General features: G+C 38.0%; 1 protein-coding gene across 3 annotated transcripts in view; it reads right to left on the bottom strand.

The window, feature by feature from the left end:
• Positions 1–20,283, bottom strand: part of LOC143347262 (vasoactive intestinal polypeptide receptor 2) — a 38,023-nt gene that overhangs the window by 10,383 nt on the left and 7,357 nt on the right. For all 3 annotated transcript variants that reach the window (XM_076776314.1, XM_076776315.1, XM_076776313.1), the window contains 2 exons: positions 7,753–7,833; positions 3,756–3,855 (listed from right to left, as the gene is read on the bottom strand). In XM_076776314.1, coding sequence (XP_076632429.1) covers positions 3,756–3,855; positions 7,753–7,764 — 112 coding nt within the window. In that variant the 5' untranslated portion in view covers positions 7,765–7,833. The remainder of the gene's footprint in view (positions 1–3,755; positions 3,856–7,752; positions 7,834–20,283) is intronic.

Genomic DNA, 20,283 nt, shown 5'->3' with positions numbered 1-20,283 from the left:
CCGACGATCTTTTTGTTTTTGATAAATATTATAGACGCTATTTTATAAATATAAATCCCGAAATATTTTTCAAAGCTTCTCGCGAATTGATACAAAGTGCTAACCTGTCGTATTTTTAACAAAGCTTTCAATAATAACCTTGGTTTCCAATCTCATTTTTTCCCCATTCATTTAATGTTTGTATACACCAAATAACAAAATAATATAGATATAGGGTGTATATGAAATGAATTGAAAAAGCGAGGTTCCGTGAATGAAATTGTTACACAACATAACTCAAACAAAACCCTTTATATGAAACGTTTCCACTCGGAGTTTTTCAGTCACAAACTAAAAATGTCCTCCACAAAAGGAGATAAAATCTCACGTTAGTAACAACGACTCCCCAGCTTATTTAATTACTCTGTCATCTTCAGTTCAACGTTTACACTTTTAATTTTTTCTACGACAATTTTATGTCATTTTTAACATCATTCTTCGGTAGTACTAATGACAAACTTTGAGTCGAAACGTTCGAAATGAAATCTCCATTCACCTCTTTTGTTTCTTCAATTGAGACGATTAATTTTCAAATTGAGGTGTCTTCTCTATTTGTCGAATGAAATGGCAGATTTGCGAGCGAAGTATTGTCGAATGCGCTGTCATTTTATAATAAATATCGAATATAATATTCGCGAGCTGGAGGCTTGCATGGAATCATCAAAATCCCCGGTTTAAAGCCGATCGATCAAAGGCGTGTGGTAGTTCGTCTCATCGTAAATGATTAATTACAAAATTGGTATTATGGCCCGTTTATTCGGTACCTTTAGCAACGAGATATTATTGAATGTCGTACGCTCGGAAAATGTGTATATTATTGTCTCTTGGAATCGCGACAATTCGCGAAACAATTGATTTATAGTTTCCATATCGTGCTATACGTGACTCTAAAACGTCAATGTTGCAAGACAATAATTGTCTTGCGTATAAAGGAGCGAAACGAAAAAATGGCCTTCCTCGAGATTGCGTTCACCGTCGTAACGACAATACGGAAAAAATTATGATAAATGCATGAACTGTACCAATCGAATTATAAATTCGCTCATTATTCATTCATATTCCTGGCAATCTTAATTCTATTCGAATAATTATTCTTAACGATGATTCGATTACTCCGTGTTCTTGTATTGCAAAAATAAAATGTAATGTTCCGATGTTTTGCAGGGTAGAATCATTTCTCAAATTTTATTAAATTATTAAAAAAATATGTTGTATTATTTCTCAGAATATCTAAAATAGAGAATGACAAATCAATGAAACCAATTAGAAAAAAAATGGTAAAAAATACTTTATTCGAAGTATTGCCCATCACTAGCAATACGTTTTTCCCATCTTTCTGACAATTTGCGGATGCCACGCCAAAAAATGGTGTCAACGAAACGGTCTGAAGTTAACAACATTAAACTGGTAAAGTCAATATTATTATTAATTTAACTTTAATTAACTCTTAGACATGCATGCTCATGAGTTAATTATAAGCAAAGTTTTGAACATGAATGCTTTATCCGGACGGGAGAAAAGACCGCACGCCCACGCTTCACCGTGCAAACGAACATTAGACAAAGTTAATAAACATATGTACAAATGTCGTGACTGAATATTAAATGAAAGATAACATAACTGGAGCTGTATTTAACTTGCGCCGTCACAAATGCGAATTAACGTCTAAACTTTCATCCAGAAATTTATGAACGAATCTTCCTCGGCTTATTTTCGAACAATAGTGCCTCGTTAGTTGACTGTGGCTCTATCGAGGGAGGCCTATTTTCAGTAATTTTTCAGGACACCAGGCTTACAATATGGATTCAATCTTTAAAAATGTTTAGAAATTTATTTCCGATCGGTCTGACAAATTGCTGCTACGATTTTATTCCTTTTGGGGCATCATTATGCCATTTTCGTAAATAATTAACAGAAATTTATACGTGCTTCGAGGTACAGAAGTGATAGATTTAGCGTGGAATGGTCCGTATAGATCGTCGCCAGTTCATTACTCATTGAACATGATTAATGAACGCACCATCAGAAACCATCATTTGCTACTGTACGATATAAACGAAAGATTAAGAGATTAATGTTTGTGAGAGAAATTATACAGGTAACATAACTACCCTTACGAAATTGTCGTTAAAAATTCCTGAATAATACACTATTTCAATTATAGCTTGTCCAATGGTCTTTCGGACGACAGATGTTGAGGAAATGTTTCGTTTACGAGTATAGCGTTTAATCATAAGCATGTTTCACGCTCGCGGTAATGAAGTTCGCGAGAATGCATGCCACGAAATAAGAACCATGGTCCAATCAGCGTTAATACGTTTTGCATAATGCTTGTGAGATGTCTCAACCACAGAATTGCATTCGAAAGATCCGAGAAAACAGAATCATAATTATGTCGTGAATATTTTTTACTATTATTGTACCGTACTTGGTTTCACATACTCTTTCCACTAGCAGAGTGAAATTCTGCACATCACTTTATAAACATTAATTCGATTTAGCGCGAATCAAAGCAACTCCGCTTTCTTTAGGTTCGAACCGGTAAAACTCGATTTAATCGCGTCGAACTGGTTCGCGCTGCGAACTTTGCACCAGCGACGATTTCTGTTAATTATAACAGTTGGCGAATTGCACGTGGCCAGGGAAATCTACTAAATTTCTTCCTCGCTGCTGTTTGAAAGTTTTCGAATGTGAAACGTGCCCTTACCGAGAAACAATTCCAACGTGCATTGCATATATTTGGTTGTTCTATAAAGTTCAAAGCATTCGAAGAAACAAGCTTATACCAGGTGTTGCGTCGCGAATACCGAATGGTTTTCATTTCATTCCCAAATTACTAAAAAGTCAGAGGGAAAAGTATTCCTAATATCAAATAATTTAACAGCTTGAAAACGGTGTTAACTCTCCTTTACTATTTGCCTATAGCTGTTTATTTTTGTTTTCTTCTAAATTAAACCGGCCTCAACATTTTTCTACCGTCGGAAATAATTCTGAAATACTTCAACGGGAGAATATTCTTTATGGCCACGGGCAATTTTTCTTTCATACCAGCGTTCCGCAACTTTTTTTTTCACCCGCGATCCGTCCCCCTGAACATTATTTATCATCGTGGCTCTCTTATAATCATTTCACCAACTGGTCACCCTTTATTACTCCTCTCTGTTTGTAGGAACAAAGAAACAGACGCACAGAACGAGCTCGAGCGAACGGGGCGGAGGGGGCCACGAGCTCCATGCTGTTTTTTCTTCTTTTGTTAAAAACTGTTAAACAAACAAGGATATATGGAAGAGCAGAGATTGATTACTGCGCCACGACGACGTCCGTTTTTAGCGAAAAAACAACATGGCGCTCGATCCTCGTCTTCCATGTTTTCCGATCTCGCGACGTGCAACTTTTTTTACTTTCACGAGCGAAGAAAAATACAACAGGGAAACGATTCGTTGATGTAGAGTGTACATTGCAGACCTAGCAAGAGAAAAATCACCAGTGGCCATAATATTTTTGCATTTTTTTACGCTAACAACGACTTCTACGTTTTGTAATAAGAATGTTATTTCACATTCTATATCGAATTCTTCAAGATTAACGATATCATTGATGGTGAATTTAGAATTCACGAGGGTGACGACAATTTCCTGGGGAAATCATGTGTGTCGTTGGTATTGGAAAATTCTGTTTCCCGTGAATTTTGTTCAGTTTTGCGTAAACACACTCACCCGACATCAAAATGTTTTCACTGTGGCATTGCTCCGCCTTTATCTCCAATATATGTTGTTGAATATTAGGGCTGTTTGGTTTGCTGAAATCAATGTCCTCCTGGAACAATAAAAACAATCACCGTTGTACCTAACCCTTGATTTATACTGATATCATATTAAAAAATACATTAAAATATATTTTCTTCAATCGCGGTGGTCATTAATGCTGGAAAAACTGCAGGATAAATTGCAAGAAGGATTACAAATTTTCCTGTGCTATATTTTATCCGCTATGCCGAGCACACTAAATATTTGCTGTCAAACTCGATATCCGTGGAAACTGTAGTTTCACAGAAAGTATCAAACTTTCCCGTGCGACCATTGCTACGCCAATTTATCAGTTCGCGTTAACGAAAAACGTTCGTTCCTTTTCGTTTCGTGATTATTGATCAATTTTTTGTCAAACGATCGAGAATTTCGAGGAAGCTTTGAAATGTCTGGAAGAGCTTCCGTAAATTTACGTGGAAAGAGATCGTTAAATAATCGAATCTACCTGGCTTCGAATCGTCACGAATAGCGAGGCAAATTGTTCAAACGCTGCAACTAGTTTCGCTTTGTGTCGTCCTTTGAAACGCGAAACGATTCGGTGATGAGATTCGAAAGAGACGCGGACACCGTAACGCTCTGACACGTAGGTACATTTGCCCATAAACCGAACAGGACTTTCCCATTCGCTTTGTGCGCATACAATGAAAGCATAGAAAGCTCATTGACACGAAATTCGACCTTTCGTTCCGATCTTATGCAAATTTTAGCCAATCATTACCACCCACAGTCTTGCAAGAAAGCATCTTGAATTTTTAAAAAATTTACTTTTAAAGGAAAGCTAAATAAATCTCGTAAAAATAACGTTCCAAACCCCCATGAACTGTATTCTAAATGTTAAAATACAAAGCGAACTCTCTGAGTGCCGGATTTTTATGATATTTTTAAAATTGCAGAGTGGTCAATACTATTCGATACATATTTTCCTGCTTTTGTTTCGATGTGAAAACGATAAAATCCCCCATAGTCGGGATTTGGAAAAATATTTGAGGCAAAATCACGGAAAATATTCAGCGATTACGCACTCTTAGACAAAGAATCCACCGGCGCAGTTTTAAAAAATATCCAGTTTAAAAAATGTTTGTTTGCTTTGAAACGTAGAAACTTAAAACTTTTAAATATTTATATTCCGTGTATTCGTAAACAATGTTTAAATTTCAACTTCAATTTAGTTCTTCTATCACCACTATGGCAGAAATACAAAAGGTACTTATATAGATCAGAGTTCTGAGTTTGCGTTTTGTTTCAGCCGCCTACGAGCGAGCTTTGAACATAGTTTACCAGACGTCATTATCCTACGAGACATGGCTGTACCAACAAAGCACATGTTGCATATAAACTATCATCCATAGATATTCTTAGTATGAACGAGCCATCCAACATAAACTAACAAGATTTAAAACATCGTACAAATTAATTTTATTCTAGGTCGTGCTGGGTTTCGCCTTTAATTTTGCACACCGACCCCAAACGAGTTTCGAAATTTTTCGGATTTCACGCATCCCTAATTGCCATTAAATTGCCCTGATAATCGATGGGAGCTTGAAAGGATTCGCTGAAGTGACAATCGTCTTTGTCCTCCTCGAGTTCCTGAATCAAACGTGTCAGCGATCCCACTATCGATTTCATCCCCGATCGCATGGCTTCTCGCGGGATATCACACCAGGCGTCAGACCGTGTAATCCCTGAAAGTAGGACAAGAGTGCCGGAAACCGAGACCACGCGACCCCAAATAAATCGCAGACAGAACTCGAGTCCGTTCTTTCATCTTTACGGCCACCACCGAGAACAGACTGCTTTGAGAACTATGTTTGCTAACGCGCGTCGCTCTTTGTCCGTTGAACATCTGCCACGAAACGTACACAACCGTCCAAAACATACCGCCACATTTCGCTCGTCCATTTCGTAAAACGTAAATTAAGGTATTGTTACTACTACCACAGTATACGAGTACACCTTACATTAAATGTATTTTCTCGGCCCATTTTTTAGAGGCACTAAAGCTCCATTAATACGTATTGTTTGAATGTTGAATCATTAAAAATCCGTTCAGAAGTTATGACGTTTTAAAGATACGCACGAATTTTGGGAACACATTTCTGGCCTCGCATCATATTTTCGGTAATGAATTTTTTTCTCGAAACTGCGTAGTATTTCGAGGGTATCTCTATTCACCAAAAATGATTGTAATTGACCCCTGCAATCAAAAATAATTTTTTTAGAACGATTTGAAATTTTTTAATTTTGTCGAAAAATTTGTTCACATCCTTGAATTTTTTTTTCGAAAGTGCGTAGAATTTCGAGGGTATGTCTATTCACCAAAAATGATTGTAATTGACCCCTGCAATCAAAAATATTTTTTTTAGAACGATTCGAAACTTTTCAATTTCGTCGAAAAATTTCAGCACCTACCCCCTGTCGATTTTTCTTAAAAGTTCGTTTTTCTTTTAAATTATTATTTTCGTTGATTGTAACGAGAATATCTGGGAAGTGAAACGTCACGTTATTATTTCTAGATAGGCAAATATGGATATCTTCGCGAGAATGCAAGCCAAGAAGCCCTTAGGAGCGTTTTTAGAGGGTGGTTCCAAGAACTAAAAGCTAGGACTAGTGGAAAATTTTATATTTCACTTTACACCCATTTGGATGGTTCGAAACAATCTACATTGACAATTATTTCCATAGGATACTGCAACGAGCGGCTTACTAACCCCGAATGGGGTGGGCGCACGTTCCAGAATACGCGAGATTCTGTCGATTCGAGGAATCACAGTTGCATTTTTCGGTCGTCCAAACTCGCGGAGGAACAATTTAAAGAGGATTCCTTCGGCATTCCTTCCCTTTTCATTTCCCCCGTCCGAAGCGTAGAAGATGGAAGCGGAAACAATAACGGGTCTTTGTAATCGGAGTTGTTTCTCCAGATACTGGAACGGTGCTGTCTATCAAAGGCTTTTGCACTTTGATACCGACCTCGACCCTTCGACAGCTTACTTCAGCAATATTTAACCATTGTGTCATAGCACACCGCTGTAACGCGAATAACTGATACGCTATGCTACGAATCTTTGACAACAGATCTGAGGAACTCCTATTCCTTTAAAACCAATATTACAATTATTCAGAATTAACGCCAAGAGATTAAAAAATATAAAATAAACTATTTATATTCGTAGGAAGACTGAAAGGTACGTGTTCCAAAATGCTATATATACTGTTTGGAGATTGATTAGCCGACCCTGAAGACTGCACAGTCACTGGTTTACCTTGGCATCGATACACGTTAGAGTTCCGTGTTTTTGGTCCGCGAAAAACAGGATTAGCATCAATTCGCCAGACAAGAAAAGTTGAAAACTCATTTATGGTCTTCCCTTCCGCGTTCTTAACTCCACCGCGGCCATTAGAGCATCGAATCGAAGTTCCAGCGTCGTACTGAACGAGTTTTCGCTCCTAAGAACATTTTTTCTACCCCGGCTACGGACCTTTACTTGATAATCGAGTTCGAGTCTCGTCGCATTCCCGTTACGAACATTTTGTTCGGCCGATTGTCAGGAAACTGACGGTATAAAAGCTTTTTTAATATTATTATTATTATTGCAAAGCGAAGTTGAACGTGAAAAAATCCATGTCGAGGTACGCGCGATGTTTACGCTCGAATACAATTTTCTCGAACTAAAATACGCGACGAGACGTGAAATTGTCCGATTCATTGCGTCAATTAATTCCAGCTCCTCGAAAATATTCGTGGAATTTTTTATTAAAAGCCCGCGCGAGCATGCGTTCGGCACCGATTATTGCTGTTGCCTGAGCTTCGACGAACCATTTCTGTACAATAGAATTTCTCTTGAGTGCCCCTGTCATCGGCTCAACTTTCAGGAGAGTGATATCGATTGTAAAAAAGAAATTTACTCACGTAACCGTCCATTTTGTCGCTTTGATCCTATTTCGCGGTGTCGTGCTCGTAGTTGCCACCAAATGATCCTCCCTTGGTTACCTAAAATAGAAAAGTGTTTGATAAAATGTGCAATTCTCCAAACCTTACCAATACAAATTTCTCTGTTTTATCTTTAAATTGAAACATTCTCGTTAAAGGAACCAGAGTTCGATCCAAAGGGCCGGTCAAGTGTACATATTTTGCAATTAGGATTCTTCGTAATATTGCTCGAGAGCCCCGAAAGCAAATTTGGCGTTGATAATTAAATGGGTCCACGAAGTAATGAACGAAATCACGATTCCGTAAACCGACAACGAGGTGGAAAGGTGGAGTATCTCCGCTGCGCCCATGTTTGCCATTTCATTAGCCTCATATTAGCTTCGAGGGGTTAACTCACCCCATCTAGACTCGTGGTTCCAATCCTTCGTCATCGCCATTCAATTATTAACCAGTCTGGATCGTTTATATCGCTCAGTTAATTGCAGGTTTATTTACCTGTGCCCTGCTACATTGCAATCAAAATCCGCACAAGAATCGCCTGAGTTTTCAGGAAATAGTATTAATACGTTTTAAACATTTTTAATTTTACTGTATACAGGGTGTTCAGTCACCTCTGGGAAAAATTTTAATGGGGGGTTTCAGAGGCCAAAATAAAACGAAAATCAAGAATACCAATTTGTTGATTGTGGCTTCGTTAAAAAGTTATTAACGTTTAAAATTTCACCCCTTCTCGAATTTTTTTCTAAAAAGTGGGTAGGATTTCGGGGGTATGTGTAATAACCAAAAATAATTGTAATTGACCCCCGCAACCGAAAATAATTTTTTTAAAACGATTTGAAAAATTGTTTTTCGTCGAAAATTTCAGCACATATCCGATTTTTTTTCTCGAAAGTGGGTAAGATTTCGGGGGTATGTCTATTCACCAAAAATGATTGTAATTGGCCCTCGTAGCCAAAAATAATTTTTCCAGAACGATTTGAAATTTTTTAATTTTATTGTTAATAACTTTTTAACGAGGCCTCAGTCAAGAAATTGATATTCTCGATTTTCGTCTTATTTTGGCTTCTAGAATCTCCCACTAAAATTTTTCCCAGGGGTGGCTGAACACCCTGTATAATTTGCTGATATTTTCAATGGGTCAAATTGGGATAATATTGTAGCAGATATCTCGTAAGTGTCGCAAATTCGTCGATCTGCGACACTCAGAGATTGGATCGACTCGTCCATCAGAATCGAAACACGCTGAGAAGTGGCTAGGAACTGTCTTCCGGCGCTTTCGACAGTTAGTTTGTAATCTGCCATTCGCCGCGAAAACCGAGGTCTTTTCGGTGGCATGAATATGCATAGCGTTCGTCGAATCGGCTTTACGCACGAACTCGGTCTCGATCCTTTGAGAAATTTCCTCCTCGCGGGTTTCGGTACGGGTTTTAACAAGCTACCAGGAACACGCTTCGATTCGTGTCGTACGGAAAGGATAGTGGCTTCTGACAAAGAAAGCCGCGAGCAGCCCGTTCCACCGAAATCTCGAAATTTCAATCGCGATAGAGGAGGGATAACGCGCTTGAACCGAAGAAGGACGCGAAGTGTACTCGCTTATTGAAACGGGATAAAGGCGACGCCGGGATGAGATGGAAACGGATAAAAACGAAACGTCCCTGTCAGGAAAAAATAAGTTAATTGCATCGCTTTGAGCGGAAATGTCGTTGACAGTCGAGAATGTTAAAGCACAGTCGGCGAATGCATGCAAAAACAAATAGAAACGAGTCTTTGTTATATTAAGCGAAATTTTAGGATCGTCCAATCTTTATTTGTGATTCTTACATTTGTGAATTTCTAATTAAAAAGAGTCAAACAACTTATGAACCGTTCTAGCGTAGATTGGATTATAAAATAACAAATTTAAAAATACTGTTACGATTTTCGTTACTGAAGTCTCCATTTTTGCCCGAAATTTATATCGGTGGAGAGTTCAATTAGTGCAGCTTATATTTTCGTCGATAACGTTTATCTTAAATAAATATCAACCATCTGGAGTCAGTGGTTGAGGATACGCGAATGGTTCGGCGACTCGGTGAGGGCATCTGGCCGAGGAAGAGAACGTTTTATTCGAAGTATCGTGGAGCTTCTTGCAAGGACTTGTCCGAGACAGACGCAGTAATGGCCGAGCCGCAAAGTCGTGTGACACTAACGGAGCTCTGTAAACGACAATGAATCACGAATAAATCTCGCTTTATCCGGGCGGATTTGCGTTCAGTGGATTCGGGAAGCCGCGAGCAACACACACTTCAGGGATTTCGTCGTGTGTAGCAGGATTAAATAGGTCACATTGCGTACGAGTGCGGATGTGGAACTGCATCCTTCAAAAGCCGACTTTACGGCTGTCCAGTAACTCTTCCGGTCGATATCAAACGTTTTCTGTTATCGAAGCTATTAAGGTTTAGCGAAAACTGTGGCAGTTTTGGCCATCCTCGTTCCTTGACTCTGTTTATCAATTATTTTCCGAATTATTTGCATCCCGGTTTCGTTTCCGCCATTTTTCGTAATCCTTATTTCAAATTAATTTGTACCGGAGCTGACCACTCGATTTATTTGCTAAATACAAAAATTATTCTCGTCTAAGTCCGTTCGCGTGTGTTCCTGTCGAGCATTGACAGAAAACAGATTGAAATTTTTTGCAACGATCTTACTCGCTGTCGTTCGTTCGCGTACGCTGCACCATGCGTTTAATTTCATTCGAAGAGACTGTTCGATTTCAAACTGTTCTTTGGTTGAAAAATTCAAGAAAAATTACCTTGGAAGATTTAATAAATCCCACGTTAATAAACGAGGCTGTAGCCTTTTAACAAACGATAATATTAATTTAAATTAAACGTGATCTTGCTTTGCACGAATTACCAAAATTACCGACGTTGCACCAAGAAGTTTAATCGGTGTAATTAATTAGATAAAATAATACTACAAACACTTCAAAATGAATCAACGTTGAAGACCAAATTAAATGGTAGTTATGCACGTTTCAATAAAAGCACGATATCGAAATTCCAATTATTATATTTGCTGGATAACTAATTCAAATTTCGCCTAATTAGTTACATTAACTCTTTATGCTTTCAAAAGGGACATTGTTCTCCAAGCGCAATTAATTATATATTAATTTTCAATACATAGAAAATTTAATATTTTGACTAAACGACATCTATTTTAAAGAGACGAAATTTTCATTCATATTTCGAAGACAAAATATAACGAATTCAAAGCGAACTCGTAACGAGAGAGTCACGAATTTATTAATTCACGTATGTACAGATATTACAGAAACGAACGGAATATCGTTTCCCTGCTATTTTGCGAAACTCTCGCGTTCGAGTTTATTGTTTTTTTTTTTTATTTTAAACCATGCCGGGAAACGTCCCGGTTTCCGTGTCGAGATACTACTTCGCGTCACGGCCACCCCTTTATCGCGTTCAACCTCTTATTATACGTAATCGAGTGGGATCTTGTTATGCGGAGTTTCCGCGCGCCAATTCTTGCGTCGATATCTTATTTCCAGTTAAGGTAGTCATGCGAACGTCGCAGCTGAGGCAACCATCTAGGAGAAACGCGACGATGTTACACGGTTATCATCGTGGAAACATCTCGGGATCCAATGCCACGCCATTTTCGGTGCTTTCCTTTTCGCGATAAAAGCGTCGCGAAATAGGGGAAAAGAATCGCGACGTATACGGACGAACGAGGCGAAAACAGCCCGTCTACACGATTACCATAAAAACACCACAAACTGGGATCTGTTCTACGATATACCCGGAGGGAGGGGGTGTTAATGTAAGGTAGATTTGATTTTTCCAATAAGAATTTAAATAGATATTAAATAGATATTTATACGATACCGCGAATGCCGTTAATCGAATCTTCGGTGGAAATTGCCCTGGAAAAATAATTTTTCATTTTCGCGTACCGCGGAGGGAAACGATAGCGCTGCCTGGCGGAGGCTGTCTGGTTTCGTGCGAAAGAACGCGTAATTGCGGGCAGATTAAGGTTCAGCAACCCTCGCGGCTCCAGAAATAAACGCGGTCAAGTAAAGTAGTCGACGAAAGGGTCGGTTGTTCCGAACAAATGCACCGTAACAAGCATCAGCTATGACCGATGGGCAATATTATCGTCCAGCCGTGTTCAGTTTTATGGCTGCGCCGACTTCTCGATCCATTTCGAACGCCCCCGACCGAAATTATTACGAATTTCAGCCAGGTAACTGGTACTTTTATGAAAGCTTCGAACAGTTTACTCGGAAACGAGCCCAGAGATCATATTTTGAAACGTTCGAAGAAATAGTTTCAATTTTTACGTTTCATCGGCGCCATTAATAGCGCTTCGATTCAAATACTGGTCAGAGCTGGGACACAGCGTATATTATAGAATCTTTTTGGACCGCTGATTTCTATATACAAAAACTGATAATTTTATTCATATACATTCTACGTTACACACGTTCTACAATTACGTTCCAAATTCGAAACGAGTAATTTAAAATTACCGTTTTTTTTCACAAAATTAACAAATTAAAAAGTAACAAAGGACCGGTATTAAATTAAAACGCAAATTTTGTTGTAAGGATAATTAAACTCTTGTCTCATTCGTCAAAATTGGAACACGACGTGTATCATAAAATTTTTCCGACCGGTGTTTTTCATTTTACGCTTTATTTTTATTCGTATACATTCTACGTATCCTAACTTTCATAACTTGTTCTAAAATTTAGTTCCAAACTCGAAATGAAAAATTTTACATTTTCGTTTTCCTTTACTTATTATTTACATCATGATGGTCTATATTTTATAGCATATTTTGATTTCCTTTGATTATAACCGGATTAAATATTCCATACATAAAAAGTTCATTTCATAATAACGCGTTATTTACCATCGTACCATGTAAACAACAATATTTCACCAGCCCTCTAGCAACCCTGTCTACGCTATGAAAGCATATCTTGAATATGCGTTTCCATAATGAGTATGGTTTCAAAGATAATTACGTCAATGGTTGCTATACTCGCCATGTATACGATACTAATTGCGGTACTTGCAACACGTATAATATAGTGCATTTATGTCACATTTTACAAACGAATTACTTTAATGAGTCCACTAGAAATTCACAATAATCTGTAATATTAATGCGATTAATTGGTTCACAAGGAGCATAACTCGATGGAGGTTTTGCAATATGCAAATCTGGTTTTTATCCGAGCGCTGCAGGTGGCTAGACAAAAATTATACTGATTTCACGTGGACTGGGGCTTGTAATTGAGCTACGTACATTACGCTGGCTGCTTCATTTGCAAAAGGAAGATTGATACTGAAAAATTCTTCAAAGGGTTTTTGTTTTTAATCATTTTGCACGTAATATTACGCGTTTGACAAAAGAGAGATGTATCTGGCGCGGGCAAATAGATGAACTTTTCCACCGCTCTTGCTTTTTGTTGCGGTTCAGCCGTACTCATCGCATTTCGACGCGAATGTATGCACTACAGAAAATTTCCCCGCGATTTTCCGAGTCCGTGGAAATAATATTTTGGCCTCCGCGCGTCATTTACGCCCGATCGATGCGTTATTATTTGCAGCTCTTTGTTCGCGAAAAATGAAGCTTCCCTCGGGTATTACAGTAAACAATGAAATTGGAATATCCTTTCCGATTTCGTGTAAATTTATTTATTCGATTCCGGCGAAATGCTCGTCGAAACGCAACCAGATCGTCATAAGTGGACCAATGAATAATGAATACTCAACCGTTTCCCATACGCTTTCCATTTCATGTTTTCGATAACGATTTTTCGTCTTTCTTTTATTTATGATTAATAAATTACGAAATCTAATTGGAAACGATGACGAAGTTGGATAGTAAATGATAAAACAGCACTGAATATTTAAAACTAATTTTACTAGAAATCGGTACTGCTCTTTACGCGTTTACGTCAGTATCAGATAAGAAAAAAACAAAAGTGAAAAGTCATTTAAACGGTAACCAAGAGTTACCCGAAGTAAACAATATTTATAATACCGTACATTACTTGGTTTTATTATTACCTACCGCCGATTATCAGGCTGTCGCTGATAAAAACAATTTGTCACGTTGAACGTTTCCCAGAGTTTACTTTGAATTCATTTATCAAATTTGAATAACATTAACGCGATAACGTTGCTTAATACTTATGCAATTTACTGATAAAACACCGATTTGAGAAGTAATTTACTCAAATTTAAAAAAATTATTGGTAAAAATACTCGTTTTAAATATTAGTTCGAAATAAGTATTTATTCGAACGTCTATCGTTTCAAATAATTTCACTTTCAGGCGACGCAATCGATAAATCGTAGAATACAGGTAGAAACAATGAAATTGAAATGTCAAAAATGTTTTTGCATAACGGACATATCGGATTTATGCGTAAATGGAGGACTTAGTGGAATTAGTTTCGACAGACTGTTCGAACGATTAATATCATAGAGGATTAGACTGAATCTGCTATATAAGTCTTGCTAATGAATCCAACTAGTTGGTACAAAATAAATCGCAATAATATTGCTCTTTGTACTAACAGCGATACTTAGGAAATGAAACGATACGTAAAATATTGGCTGTGATAGGTGACAGACAAGCAGACTTATGACGTTTGCACCATTGTAGACGATTAAAATATAATCCAGTATAGATCAGCGTTTCTCAAACTTCTCGAAAAATGAAAATTGCATTGCGAGAAATTCTTTGCAGTCGTAAAAATTCGTAATGGGAATGTCAGGTTATTCAAATACTAAAAAAGGGGCTCGAAAGAGGTAGAAAAGCATCGGTTTGGATCTCGTTCCGTGCAACTATCATCCTTTTCGAGTAATGGTAATAGCGTTCCTTCGGAGGAGGGAGTGATTCAACAATGATGAAAATATCGAATGCGGATGTTCCAGGTTATTTTCATCCCAAGATCCAGCATGGTATAGCAGAGGAATGCAACTGCTCTCACAGTGACGAAAGAAAACCGTATAAAACGCAAAATTATATTCCATCGTGACTACTGCGTAATTAAAATAACTATTTCTAGCCACAAAGGAAATTTTCTCGAAATAACCGCAATAACTTCCTTACAGTTCGATAAATAGACCAACTCGTAAAGCAGCCATATTCTTTGAAATTATAATTGTAAGTTTAATAACATGAAATTCTAAAGAGAACTCTGACCAGGGTTGGAACGTTAAATTGCAATATTGTTGCACGATCAATTTGCACTCAATTTAATCTTCTTACGCCGATTACTATCGCGCGGGAAGGTTAACGTTTTGTTTGCACGAGGCGTGTTTCCAAATAACGAATAAGTATTAACGTCGTTGTCTCCACCCCCGAATCGACCGATGTCAGTTTCTTTCAGAAAGCTCTTCGTCGCCGCGATGTTTGCCTTTCGTTTAATTAAATTAATCGAGAGAAAAGGCCGGGACCGAAGGGAACCGATCGAATTGACCGAAGATGTTACGAGACGTCCCACGGTGGACGAGACTGCAATTACGGAGTTCGATTAATATTGACCCTTTGGAGCCAACCGACAACGCCCGTAACGAGATCGGAATCGGAAATGAAACGAACAGTCACGAACTATCGGCTGGACTAATTCAGAATCGTGCGTCCTGTCAGTCAGGATCGATGCAACGGGATGCAACAGATTGCTTTCGAGGAAACTTTTCTAGAAAGTCGGGGCTCCCATAGAAATCTGAGTCGAAAGTAGATTCTACGATAACTAATCAGACTCACGAGCCAATCTCTGGTCTCTCTGCGGTATGAGTCGTTTCAGATTCAATTTACACACAGACTGCGTCGAAAATTATTTTCAAACGCTCCGGGAAAATGTTTTAATTGGAGAGATGTTCCAAACCCGTGGTCCATTCGGATAAAGAAGCTTTTGATGGAATTTGACACGGTACGGAGCCCGAGTTTTTCAAAAAAAGCATCTGGTTAATTCCGGAATCGACAGCTCTCCCACGGTATCAGGTATTCAATCACGCGAACTGTCAGCGAAATACTTGGGAACGTTATTTCAAAATATAAACGAAAGTTATGAACAAGAGAATTTTAGTGCAAATTCGAATCAGAGGTGTTGATTACAGTTTCGCTCTCGTAACCGAGAACCAAATAAACGATATCGAATTCGCTGAATTCGTTAATTAAAATTAAAAATTCACCTTCGTCGAACGCGTCAACGTTCTCGAGTTTCGTTTTTGTCAAAGATAAGCCGTTTCTTCGTCATGTTTATTCAAAAACACTTTTTTCTTTTGGTCTTACGTTTGAGTTTAAACTACCATTAAACTAGGCATTCAACTTAAATAGGTTTGAATATGTAGAAACGAGCGATCTTAACGTATCCCTCGTTCTTTTCGCAAAGAAAAGACGATGTAAACGCGAATAGCAAATTAGATAAGAAAGATAAATTGCTCGTTTCTATTTTCGCCGGAGGGATACCGTGGAAAGTGTGACTGTGATTCGGTTGAATAAATCTCCCGCTGCTTGCAGATTAACTTCGCGAAAGGGGTGCCGTTTATAGAAGAAACGAAAGAATGCGATGATGTATGTATAAGCTCCGATCGATCGACGTCGATGTACCTTCTAACGCAGGCGAACGTTCGTTTTATTACGCTTCGAACTCCAATAAAAATGCGTCTAATCTCGCTGAGATGCTTGGCGATCTCTCGTTTAAAATATTTTCAGGCTGAGTAGGAAGATCCATCTGGATGATATTCCGCCTTGTTTTCTTAAATAGAGTCATGTATATTTTAATAGAGATTACGTTTCATTAATTCGCCTAGGGACGAGTCCCTAATAAAATACACCCTCTGTAAGGTTCTCTTAATTCTGGGGTGGATACCAGGCATTATTGTCGATTCATTTTTAAACATCCCTTACTGTTTCACGCCAAGATACACAGTTTTATTCAGTTATTTTAACATTGGAACTGTCTATAAAGATACTCGAAGAAATATATAATGCAATAGAAATAAATGTTTATGCATTCCCTTATAGAAAACTACGGTGAATTTTCAAGAATCCAGTCGAGTAAATTTTTTACAAGTTTTATTAGAAACTACGAATGGGTCATTTTGACTGCTTTGATAGTTCTAGTGTTAGCAAGTGTTTTCTCTTTAGTACACACGGTCTCTATTGGGGTGTTCTGTGTATACTCGATTTCAAAACACCAGGTCGCGTGGCAGTCAGGTAAACGACGTGCTGTTTAATGGATAGTTTAACGATGCGACAACAAAGACATTCCGAGGAATCGATATACGAGGCAATAAGGCGAAAGTAAAGACGATGCCACGTCGTTCGGTATTAATTGGTTTATCCCCTCAATGTGTCATCTTTTAATTAATACCCCAGAGGGCCAACAAAGGCGCTGCCCTAATGGAACGAGCCACGTGCCGCGTCTTGAGGACATCGAAACTTTCTGCGCCAATTCGAGTACAAGAAACCACCCCTTTGGTCCGATTCTCGCGGAAAGTTACACCTTTTTGGTTCTCCGTCGCGTTCTCCGACCACTTAAAAGTTTCAGCGACGAACAGTGTCCGGCTATACAATCGCTATCCGTTTCCAGAGGGAAACGTAGTTTGCAATTAGTTAACAATCTGCGGTCTCCTCCGGGTCGCCATTGTGAAATTTACAAAAGCGAGAATCGAGGGTGGGTGGTGCAACCCTTCGACTGACACTCGAAATAACGCGAATCGAACGAATTCTCGCAACCTGTGAATTATTGGACGGAAAAGTCGTCGCGTAGCCTGTTCGGATTTTCTTTGAGACCGTCTGAACGCGATGCTGCGATTTGTATTATTCTCCTAAGGTTACTATTGAAACAAATTCGTGTTTCATGTATTACGCTTCGAGGAGAAAATACTCGATGCACATTGTTATTTCGAGAGAGTTTCGAAGCGACGTTACTCGAACTCACTGTTTATTCCGGTCGAAGTAAGAAAAAAATGGACTTATCTAGCATAACGAAGAGGAAAAGTTTGCTTGGAGTCGCAAGTTTAAGGCCAAAGTTAAGAACCAAAGTTTCGAACGTGTATCACAGAGTCCCCTTAGTTTAAAACTGGAGTAGTAGAGTTTAAAGCAAACGAATCTAATTATAACAGTGTACAGAAAACCTTACAATGAACTGTACGGAAGTATTGACATTACGAAGCTCTGTAAACCAAAAATTACGCTGTACGTCGGAATGCCTGTAATTCTGCTTGAATCGGTTTTGGTACATTAATTAAACAATTACGCGAACCCGATACCGTCGGTGAATGAAAAAAGAATCGTAAACGTAAGACTGCAGCTGAAGAAACAGTCCCTGCTGTTTTGGCTGCTGTTTCATACATCCTCTACATTAGCACTAGGCGGATCGAACGAGATAGTACCGTATCCAAAACAAATACTCTATGTATTCTCGGTTGAATACAAATTCCATCAGTTTCGCGTGTTTCTACACTGGAGAACTTCGCGAAAGCAATTTTTAAAGTCTCGTGAACTCTCTGCAACATGATTCGCGGGCATCTAAACTTACTTTCTTTATAGTATCGACTGATAGAAATTTATGCAACTCGACAAACTATCTAAATTAAAGCTACGTTTAATTTAAAATCAGAAATAGGTACGATTCGGGATAGAATTTTTTATGCAAAGGAACGAATAATTGTAGACCCTTGTTTTTAGATAATATAAATATATTTTGTAATTGATGTTTACTGAAATGTAGAATAAGTAAATTTATTACTCATAGAAAATGGAAAATCTTTCGACACCTTTGGCAGACACGATGTTGAATAATTATTAATAACGAGATTTGTTAAATTAGAATTGTCAATTGGTACTTACTTCGCTATGGAAGTTTATTGAGAACTCTGATTCGGAACTGTAAGGTATTGGAATAATTGAATTAAGGAGTTAAGGTCGTGGATCTCTGAGCCAAAGCTTAGCTCGGAATTCCAAACTCAATTTTAAGTTGGTTTGTCGATCAACAGTTGCAAAATTCACTCCTCCAGTGTGTACAGATCATAAATAGGCGAAATTCTTATGTGCATACCTGTTGAATATTATTATCAATGGATGTAAATTTGGATTTATCGATTACTTATTATTTGAATAAAATTTTTCTTGTCTCCGATTCAGAATACACGTGCAATCATTAAATTGGATTCAGATTTTCATATTGGAAACGATTTCAGTTCGACAGCAAACTCCAATACTGCGTTTCCAATTACGTGTAAAATATTTATAACATACAGGGTGTTCGGCCACCCCTGGGAAAAATTTTATTAGGCGATTCTAAAAAATTAAATTAAAAAATTTCTAATCATTCTGAAAAAATTATTTTTGGTTGCGGGGGTCAATTACAATAATTTTTAGTCATTAGACATACACTCGAAATCCTACCCACTTTCGAGAAAAAAATTCGAGAAGGTGTGAAATTTTTCGACGAAAATGAAAAGTTTCAAATCATTCTGGAAAAATTATATTTAGTTACAGGGGGCAATTACAATCATTTTTGGTCATTATATATACCCCCGAAATCCTAACCATTTTCGAGAAAAAAATTCCACACCGAAAATATAATTTCTGGCCAGAAATGTTACCCCGAAATTTCGTGCGAATCTTTAAAACGTCATAACTCCTGAACGGATTGACGGATTTTAATGTTTAAAAAAGCAAACGACGCGTATTTTGATGGAGAATATGTACAAATCGTAAAAATATTCGGAAAGTTGGTCTTTGACCCCGCAGAATGAGAAAAACCCATAATCCCACTTTCTAGAAAAAAATTCAGTACGGGCGGAACTTTAAACGTTAATAACTTTTTAACGAAGCCTCCATCAACAAATTAGTATTCTTGATTTTCGTCTTATTTTGACCTCTAGAATATACCATTAAAATTTTTCCCAGGGGTGGTCGAACACCCTGTATATGAACACATTAGTTGTCAGGACTTCAGCCTTCTTGATTGATTCTGTAATTAAAATTTCGTTGGCAATTACTCGAAACACGATTGAAGATGCAAGGCCTAAAGTTCTCCGTAGAATTAATTAGTTTTTCTATTTAATTATCATGGATCCGGAGAGAAAATGAACGTTCGTGCCAGAATATCGATATTAGAGTTTTAGGAGCAATGTCGTTTGCTTAATTATTCCCGCCATTAATTGTTCCACGCCGTCGTACTTTCCTTCTACGATTTTTCTTCCACCCTTTGGCGAGGCGACAAATAGCTTGTTCACCGTTTCCGAGAAACGGTAAAGACAAAGTGGAGTTGCGAGAAATTTTACTAAACATTCTCGAACGGTTGTTTCATTGTCGGTAATCGAGGGTGAACGTTAACGGCGACTCAATTTATAGGAAAGCTTTTAACCCCTTGGACGATTGTAAAATCGAGTCAGGTGAATTATTACCCGTTTTTAGTACAGTTCATTTATCACCGCCATCTGTTTGTTATAAAAATATCGATCGCAA

The sequence above is a fragment of the Colletes latitarsis genome, chromosome 10, assembly GCF_051014445.1.
Source record: "Colletes latitarsis isolate SP2378_abdomen chromosome 10, iyColLati1, whole genome shotgun sequence".
Classification (NCBI taxonomy): domain Eukaryota; kingdom Metazoa; phylum Arthropoda; class Insecta; order Hymenoptera; family Colletidae; genus Colletes; species Colletes latitarsis.
The sequence above is the reverse complement of the archived record's forward strand: the minus strand, read 5'-3'. Positions and strand labels throughout refer to the sequence as shown.